Raw genomic sequence first — 9,659 nt, 5'->3', positions numbered from 1 at the left:
TACTCAACCTTCACCTTTCCTCAGGAAGCCTGTGGCCAAAATGTTTATCAGCAGCCCCAGTCTAGCAGTGTCCATCACAGTCCTTTTCCCCGAGCTTAGACACACTCATCCAGGGCAACACAGTCCTTCCTCCTCTTCACCGATGCCCACCTATGCATACAAGCCTGCTAATGTGGTACACTCACCCCCAGCTGCTCTCAACTGTCCTGAAATCCTCCAGCTTCTTGCCCCTCTAGGCTGTTGCTCCTCCAGGACTTGGCTGAATGCCCTTAGGTGCCATCTGCTGCCTTACATTATTCCCATCCCCTCACTTGCCACCCCTGCCCCCCTTAAAAGGATGCATCCCTGCATCCTGCTGCAGCTTTTTCAAATAGTCTTTAAGCCATCTGATCAGTCTGCACCTGCTGTTATCTGCTCTTAGGGTTGAGACTGGAGCCAGGTGTGAGTCACGGGAATGCTCTCCTGCTGAGCCCTCCCTGATGCCACATCAAGCATTTACTCATGCTCACTATCCCCATCTTCGTCAAGCCACAGTCATGTTGGGCTTTCTGACCAAGGAACATGGTTTAGGGGTTGTGTGTTGGAACTGGGGGAGACTATAATACAGGACCCTTGTGAGTATCTCAGCTGAGATTGGGTGGTTACCCAGGGTTCCAGTGTAGGATCAGGGTCTGTGCACTGGGCATTCACAGAGGGTTTCAGCCAGTTGTAGTGTACCACAATAGATAGCTCAAATAGCACCTGATGGCTGAAAAGACATCATTAAATTTTCTGTGTAATTTTTGACACTGCACCTTCATTCTAGTCTGGTCTTGTAACATGATTTTGCTTTTAGCTGTTTTGAAAAACCTTGCAGCACCTTGATAGAGACTGGCAGAGAAAAACTGAAAAAAAGGAGTTTAAATATTGTGGAAATTTCACCTCTCCCTATTGAAAAAATTAAGGTGGTGACAGTATCAGGACACTGACTTGCACAAAACAGTAGTTAGTTTTAAGATTAAGGCTTTAGATAAACAGTAATTAGTGATAGTTTAAAGTTAGAAATTCAAAATAGGGGACACAATAATCCTCTGTGAAAGACACAGGGTTAGGGTATGGAAAGTTCCCACAATTCCTAGAGAAGAGCTTTGCTATCTAAAAATAGATCAGAGGGAGGAGCTCTACCCAAGATGGCATCAAAGGGAGGAGCTTAGCTATCTATAGGTATGATGTAATAGGAATGATCTAGAAATATGATAAGTACAGGAAGCTGATTGGCTGAGCCAGGCTAATACATTATGTTAATGAGCAGACCTTGCAAGAGCAGCTAGTACAGGAGCTCCTCACTTAATGTTGTAGTTATGTTCCTGAAAAATGTGACGTTAAGCGAATCCAATTTCCCCATAAGAATTAAAATAAATGAGGGGGTTAGGTTCTAGGGAAATTTTTTTCACCAGACAAAAGTCTTATATTATATATATACAAACACACACACAGTATAAGTTTTAAACAAACAATTTAATACTGGTACATAGCGACGATGATTGTCAAGCTTGGTTGAGGTGGTGGAGTCAAGAGGGTGGGACATTTCCCAGGGAACGCCTTACTGCTAAATGAACTAGCAATTGACTGAGCCCTCAATGGTTAACTCTCACACTCTACAAGGCAGCAGAGGAGGGAGGGGAGACAGAGACAGAAACACACCCTGTGTGTGAGTGAAAAAAATGCACATTTCCCCTCCAAGTAGCTGACCCCAGGCTTCAGTACACTGCCTAGTTAATTAAATCAGCTTGCTGAGACCTGAGACCACAGCTTCTGCCTAGAAGCTCCCTCCATTGTGTGTCCCCCCTGCTCTATGGAGATGGGGTGAGCAGGGGAAAGAGGGAGACACCCTGGCATTAGCCCCCCTCTTTCCTCCCCCCCCCCCATAGCAAGGAGGAGTCTCTGGGAGTGGCTCCAAGGCAAAGAGGGCAGGAGCAGCACATGGCAGTGGGGGGAGGGACCGCTGCTGCACAGAGAATTTAGGGGAGCGGGGAGCTGATGGGGGGCTGGTGGTCCACCCTGGTTCCAACCACCGACCAGCTAGCTGCAATGGGCTGCTCTTCCTGCAAGCAGTGGACAAAGCAGGCGGCAGCCAAGCGACGTTAGAAGGGAGCATTTTGCAAAATTAAACGAGCATGTTCCTTAATTGATCAGCAACTTAACATTGACTTTAAGTGAGGAGTTCCTGTAGATAAGGCTGACAGCAGGCTTAGTCATGGAGTTTTGGCGGTTTGTGAAGATCAGAAGCCTCAAGAAGCAGTGAGAACAGCAGCTGAGACAACTGCAACAGCATCTTGAGAAGATTGCAGAAAGCAGCTACCTGCAGAAGCAGCGGCAGCAGAATCTTCCAGAGGGCAGCAGCTTTAGAATTCCGTAGCTACAGAAGCCTCTAAGGCAGCAGAAACCAAGGCTACCGAGACAGCCTGAAGAAGACATCGCTGCAGCCCCAACAGCATCGCCTTCCTTTTGTAACAGAGCAGGATGACCTTTAGGGACCATATCAGAGGGCTTTACAAAAAGTAGAAGTAAGTGTGATTTTTGTCTCTCGTAAAAAGGAATGATTGGGCATGCCTGTCAGTAAAGCTGGATGCCTGTGTCTGAGTGAGATCCACCCCACCCATCCCGCATGACCGGCTGATCACCGCTCACAGGATGTTAGTGTTAAGCAAATGATTTAAAATTAAATCTGTAACATTGAAATAGTCTCTTTTACGTGCATGCAAAGGTCATGCATACTACATTAAATTAAACAACACTATCGGATTATAACATTAACACTAAGGCCTTTGTGTATGCAGGGTCTGTATATACCTATTACAGTGTAACTGCTATATGGTCTGTATGTCCTGTGTATTCTGTGGTGTTGTTTTTTTAATTTTGTTTCTCTGCTTTATTATATGACTCTTCAAATGTAATTCTATTGTGTTTTACTATGTTTTATGTATTCTTTCTTGCTTTATTAGATACACTGTTAACTACTCATTTCTTCTAAATAAATATTATTTTGTTTTTGAAGAATTACTGCTTGTGTTGTCCATCTTTGAGCAGAAGGCTGTATCCGTGTCCTTCCAAGGGTTAGCAAGATTAGCTTGCTCTGGGGAGCCCTCTGCGGATCGGAGACAAGCCCCTGGTAACACCCTGGCAATTTCCCTACGGCAGACTACTACCTTATTGCCCCTTTGGATAAAGCAAATGTCTGGGAACTCCTGTCCTAAGGTAGCATGTACCTGCACCTGTTTCTCTTTGGGTTGTGCAGGGGACCCCCCTTTGCTTGCGTGGAGTCTGAAGCCCCGACACAAAAACCTAAACACAAGTTCTAAGACCATTTATATAAAAGACTATTCGGCATGGAAATGGGTTCAGAGCAACAGACTAAACGGGTATGGGGGACTTAAGAGAATTCAATAGCAACAGTGAAACAGTAAAAGGAAAAAAAAATCCCAATGGCATAATTTCTTTCTCCACCTCTGGAGGTGCTCAATTGCCCCCCCTTCCCTGCCCCCCATTGGTGGGCCTGGTGTTCACCTCCAGCCCCAGTCTTGCAGTGTCCATCACAGTCCTGTTCCTTGGGTTCACACACACTCGCAGCCAGAATAACACACTCCTTCCACCACGGCTCTTCCCCCCACCCCCTATACACACATTCCTGCCAAGATAGTGCTCCTCCCAACTGTTGATTCTCATAGCTGCCATCTGCTGGGTTATTACACTTCTTTCTTTAGCATCCTGCACCCTGAGGTGCATAGGGCATCCACTAGTTTCCACCATTTATTTCAGTCTTCTGCTGATATGTTCGGGCTTCTGAGTGTCATGTTGATGGATTTCACTTTTCTCTGTTGTTCTGCATGATGTTTTTCTGGGTCACCCTCCTTTTCACTTTCCAGGTAGTGTTCACATTATCACTTGCAGCGGAAGTCATGTTACACGCATCCATAAAGAGTGTCCTTATATGTCCATCAGTGTCATCTTACCATGTTTGACGCTTTAGGTGAGTTTCTTCTACAAAGAATTTCTGATGTTGCAAGAAACTTTTTCCATTGGAAATGGAAGGTTTTTTTCATATACTACTTGTATAATATTAGGACGCTTGAGGGTTGGGGGTATAAAACAACTTGGAACAGCATAAAAATGCACCAGTATGAGAGCAAAGGGAACATGGTATTCCTTCTATTGAGGACTTGAAGACGGTAGAAAGTTGTGCCATTTCAGCTATACTAGTATAGTTGAAGTGGTGCAACCCTTCCTAATGTGGATGCAGTAATATCTGTATAAAGTTGATTCCTGTATGTGCAGGAGAATAACTCAACTGGTATAAGTGCATCCACATTAGGGCTTGTATCAGTGTACCTGTTTTAGTAAAAGTCAACTCCTCCCCCCTCCCACAACTGAAATAGTCATACTGGTAAAACTTTTACGTGTAGACCAAGTCTGAGTTAGGCTTATAGTCTAATGAGGTGATCAGGATCAAGAAAGCAAGAGACTAGAGACACAGTTAATCAATCAATAGATACCCAGGCCTACATTTAAAAAAATAGACATGCAACGTGAAGCATATGCATAAGTCCAGTATTTGCAGACTCCAATGTGTGTGCCCACATCAAGTGTTTTGTGTATACAAAAGGATGTGTTTTGTCCACACACTTTAAAACATCTGGGCCAAAAAGCTTCTGATTAGAATTGTGGGCTAGAGCTTTCAATGAAGCTGTCTGGGAGATGAATTTGGATTTATCTTCTTCTCCTGGTCCTCTGAAGGCATGTAGGAGTGTATTTAAAAAAAAAAACCCACAGAAATAAAAAAGGTATGTCCTATACTCAGCACCTTGCAAAACATAAATACTTATCTGATATTAAAGCTGTTAGTTTCAGCCATAGACCGCGTAAACAATTTTGCCATTACTGAATTGAAGGACTAAGTAAATTGAAGGACTAAGTAAATCTTGGATTGTGATCAAAGTTACATCAATGTGTGGGTTTGTTTGTTTGTTTGTTTTTTAATTAGTTATTGGGACTAAGTTAAACTTTGAGGAAACAATTTATTTTGCTGGCAGCTTTGAGTCCCAGCAGTTCATGAAAATTCATCTGAATTAGAAACTACTTTTAATGTTTTATTATTCACCAATAACAGCATAAAGCAAATCTTTACTTCCAAAATAGCCATTATAACTAAGTCTGTTTGATACAAGCTTTTATCTTAAAATCACTTAATCTTATGTCATTGATAAAGCCATTTGAAATCTGGTTTTGGCCACAAGGTGGTGCAGCTGCACTCATAAATAATACTCTGTATTTAGTTCTTGTTATCTCAAAGGGGCTTTCTGAACAACCTCAGAACAAACCTAAGCGCTATTAGCACATGCTGTTTTTACAGACCTCAACCACAGGGATTATACAGCTTGTTTCACACAGCTTCTTGGAGGTGAGTCTTTATGTAAGGACCCCAGTTATCTTCCCTTTTTGCATCATGCTTAGTGGCTTGTTCTAAAATAAAAGACAGGGAAGCCTTTCCCCTCCTTTGTTGTAGTATCTGTAGCTTAGGCAAGCCTTGAATGACTCTCCTCTCCAGCTGCTTTCCTACAGAGCTTGCCTACCCTGCTCCCCAACTCCCTTTTCCGGTAAGGGGCTTAATGTTCATTGGGACCTGCCCTCTGATGTATCCCCATAACTGAGGACAGTTGGATGGAATTTTGACCCACTCTGCTTTGAATGCTGATCTTGGGTCCCTATCAAAATATTCTGGGGGAAAAAAATCAAATACAGAATTTTCTTCATTGTTAACATTTTGTTCTTGATGGCAGATCTTTCAGGGTCTGAATTTCCCTCATCAAGCTGTTAGGGTTGTGCAGAGGAGCTCCACATTGTGAGCATCCCTGCTGGCAGCTGGGACTGGGACAGAGTTTTGGAGTCATGCACTTGTGGCATTCTGTGGGTATTCATCTGCAGGGCCTCATTCCAATATATGGGTTTTTCTACCTAATCTCTATAGCAAGACCCTCTGATTTTTGTGAGGTACCAATTTGCAATCCTGTAGCATATGGAAGCTTTGGCAGCATCATGAACTGAGTGAAAAAAGCTAGGTGTATAATGATGAGTTAAATACAGAGAGGGTATGAAAGTATTTATTTCAGTAGTGTGCTCAGTAACTGAAATGTTTTTCAGTTTGCTTTACATGGACACCGAAACCTTGGGGCTTGTCCACATGGTGCATTAGTCTGCACCAGAGGGGTGTAAATTCTAGTGTGCACTAATGTGTTGTGTGCTAACTGGCCCGTGTGAACCCTGCTGGTGTGCACTAAAAGTTCCCTAGTGTGCGTTAATGTTGTACTATTTGATGTGGACTGACAAAAACACCTCAGTTTGATGTGAGATGATGTATTTAAATAAAATAAAATAACCAAGGGCCCAGTTTTGCACCCAGCCTAAGTCAATGTCACTTACTTCAGTGGGTCCAGGATCACAACCTGAATATGCGCTGTGAACTAGACAGATGTGGGCCAAAGGCAGAAATTCAGCTTCACAGCTTGGTGCTGTTCTGATTTAGGGGGTTGATTGTGCCCATTATGGGGATTAGGAATGAGTAGCCTAAGTCAGACTCACCGCTTTGTGCACTTTTTAAACATCCCCACATGGGACAAATTGAGAAGATAATTGATTGAGCACAAGGTGATTAACCAGTTAAAGTGATTCAGCTTGTCAGCAGACCACAGTGAAAAGGGAAGGAGGTGGGGTAGGCAAGGCTGGAAGGAAAGACCAGGGAAACCAAGCCCTGTGTCTGGGCAGAAGGTAAAAGCCTCATATTGATAGGGACAAGGACTTGTATAGCATATGGTAAAAATAAAGCTCATGGTGGTGTCCTTGGCAGGGGAGTGTGTAAGGACTGTTTACAGAGAAGGATCCAGGGTGAGGGAACCCTTTCCTATAATGGCTGTTTGCAAAATATGTGTGGACCTGGGTTCCAATTTCTACCCTTCTCATCTCAAAAGAGTTTGGGGGTCATATGTGGGGTTTAAATTCAGGTAAATCTTTTAGTATGAATTGTAGAAAAATACAACACTTTGACCTGATTAATGTGTAGCTATGGGTGTCAAGGCAGAGCTACCATTACTTTGATTTACAAAATGGTAAAATGACAATTCTTGAAAATGTACGGGGTGAAGCAGCACAGCAAATCCTACTCCAACCTTTTCTCCTGTTTCTAGTGTTCAGGGATATCACACTAGTTTGTTTCTACTTACCATTCATATAATACAGTGCGGGTTTTTTAGTATATTAATGATTGCCTTGCCCTGTAACTAGTCATCAATTTACAAAATTAGTCTCCAGTATAGGTGGGCTAATGATACAGATCTACCTGCTCTGACTCTGTAGTGCACTTCGTTGCTTCTGGATTGAGAGGGATTTCCTTCTGGAGTGCTTGTGACCATGTTTGGTGTGATGTCACTAAATGGGTGGGGTAAAGTCTTACAAAAGCAGCACAACCACAGCAGCCTCAGCCAGCATCAACATGAACTGCAGCGTGCTTCACAGAGAGCTGCCCAGCTACGGAATGGAAAAGAGGCTAGACCCAGTCACTCTGCAGCCTTTCTGGGACTTTGTTAAAGCAAAGGAGCCACTGATCCAGTCACCTTACTTTCCAGTGCTGTTTTCGTTTACAGCTTACATGACTTTCTGTCTTCCTTACATTGCACTGGACTTCTTAAGCACTAAAGTACCAGCCGTGAGAAAATACAAAATCCAGCCTCTGATTTATCCAACTCTGGGAATGATGGTACCTTGTATGGTTCAATGTGTCTATCATCACGTTGTCTTTATCTTCCCAGTGACAGTTGCTCATTGGTACTGGAGACCAGTGGATTTACCAGCAATGGCTCCAGAGTTGCCGAGGGTCCTGCTGGATGTAACTGTTTGCCTGCTTCTCTTTGACTTCCAGTATTTTCTGTGGCATTTGCTTCATCATAAGGTGCCTTGGCTCTACAAGACTTTTCACAAGGTTCATCATAAGCATGTATCTACGTTTGCTCTTACCACACAGTACTCAAGTGTTTGGGAGTTACTTTCACTGGGATTTTTTGCTGCCATAAATCCAGTGTTGCTGAAATGCCATCCTTTGACAGAAATGATTTTCTTCCTTGTTAATATCTGGCTGTCAGTGGAGGATCATTCAGGCTATGAACTTCCATGGTCAACAAACAGACTGATACCATTTGGCCTGTATGGAGGAGCTCCGCATCACGATCTCCATCACCTGAAGTTCAGATGTAACTATGCTCCTTACTTCACCCACTGGGACAGACTATTTGGATCACTTGCTCACGCACATTCACAACAATAACAGGGAATTCGTCTGTTACCTAGCTAATTTTGTACAGCTAATAAATTAAAAGAAGAGTATAATTTTTTCCCGAGCCACAGATATAAAATGTGAAATCATTTATAACAAATCTAATTTAATGTTTGTATATATATTTATGGAATTGCATATGTAAGGTCTGTTACTACGTGTTTGGAAACAATGTCACATTATAAGGAAAGCATTAAGAAACGCTCACTGCCTTCTTTCCTTTGACTATGCCAGCTTTTATAAAGCATATTGTGTTACTGTGTTTTATACATACAGAGACAAATATTTTCTTACTGTTATAGGATGACTTGTGATATGAATAGAACCAATGCACATAGTGTGCATTAAGAATTCCAAGAAAATATCTTATTTAAAAAAGGTTGCTGCTGGATGGCATTAAATGTCTAATCTGATTCTGTTTGTTCTTTGCAATAATTTGGATCCTTATATTGCATACCCCAGTATACTCTCTATTTTTTTAAGTGGAAAATAAATCTTTATATTTGTTTAAAACTATGTTTTGCTTTCTTAAATTTTGGTCCTTAGTCCTCAGAAAATGTATGATTCTGTCTATATGCAGTATTGTTGTTGGTCCGAGGATCTTAGAGAGACAAGAGGGGCTGAGGTAATATCTTCTATTGGTACAATGTCCTGTTGAAGAGCTTGAAAGCTTGTCTCTCTCACCAGCGGAAGTTGGTCCAGGAAAAGATATTACCTCACCCACCTTGTCTTTCTGATTCTGTCTGCACAGTTTGGGGTTTGTTTCGATTCCAGAGGCAGGAGTTTTCTTATTAAAATATTTAGGTTTATGTAGACAAATACATATGCTGAATATCAGAATAGGACCGTTTGCTTGTCCTCCAAAATAAAGCACTAGTCAAGAGAGTTTATTTAATAATTTTCCGTTTTTGATGATACAAAGAAAGGTAGAATTCGGTCTAAAAATCTGGGCCAAATTCCACTCATATTGATTTTGAGTTTGAATAATTTCCACTGTATTATGATATACATGAGAGTAGAATGACCCTTTCATAGGCGTCTGACTTGAAATTCCTGTAACTGTCCTCCAACCAAATTACTTGTTGTTGACTTGCAAAAACCTGGCTAGGAATCAGACTGGAATTCCCACAAAACTGAGGAATTTTTTCATTATTTTCATGAATCTTGGAGGGCATTGGTTGAAGCACAACAAGCTTTAAGGCTTGTAAGAGCTGTAACAGGGCTTCTTCTCTGCCTTGGTGGGTCCCGCGCTTCCTTCTAGCGGTGGGTCAGGATCAGGCCTCAGGATTGTGTCTCAGAA

At 42.3% G+C, this 9,659-nt stretch overlaps 1 protein-coding gene across 1 annotated transcript; it reads left to right on the top strand.

Annotated features, from left to right (window-relative positions):
- Positions 1–7,462: 7,462 nt before the first annotated feature.
- On the top strand, positions 7,463–8,840 carry CH25H (cholesterol 25-hydroxylase). The gene has a single exon (XM_073354932.1). The coding sequence runs from the start codon at positions 7,463–7,465 to the stop codon at positions 8,348–8,350; it is 888 nt and encodes a 295-aa protein (XP_073211033.1). The 3' UTR covers positions 8,351–8,840.
- Positions 8,841–9,659: the final 819 nt, after the last annotated feature.

The sequence above is a fragment of the Lepidochelys kempii genome, chromosome 7, assembly GCF_965140285.1.
Source record: "Lepidochelys kempii isolate rLepKem1 chromosome 7, rLepKem1.hap1, whole genome shotgun sequence".
Lineage (NCBI taxonomy): Eukaryota > Metazoa > Chordata > Testudines > Cheloniidae > Lepidochelys > Lepidochelys kempii.
Note: the sequence above shows the minus strand (reverse complement) of the source record. Positions and strands in the feature narration are given on the sequence as shown.

Bases quoted from the DNA above. Each gene is read 5' to 3' on its own strand.
- CH25H (XM_073354932.1), top strand. From the start codon at position 7,463: ATGGGTGGGGTAAAGTCTTACAAAAGCAGCACAACCACAGCAGCCTCA.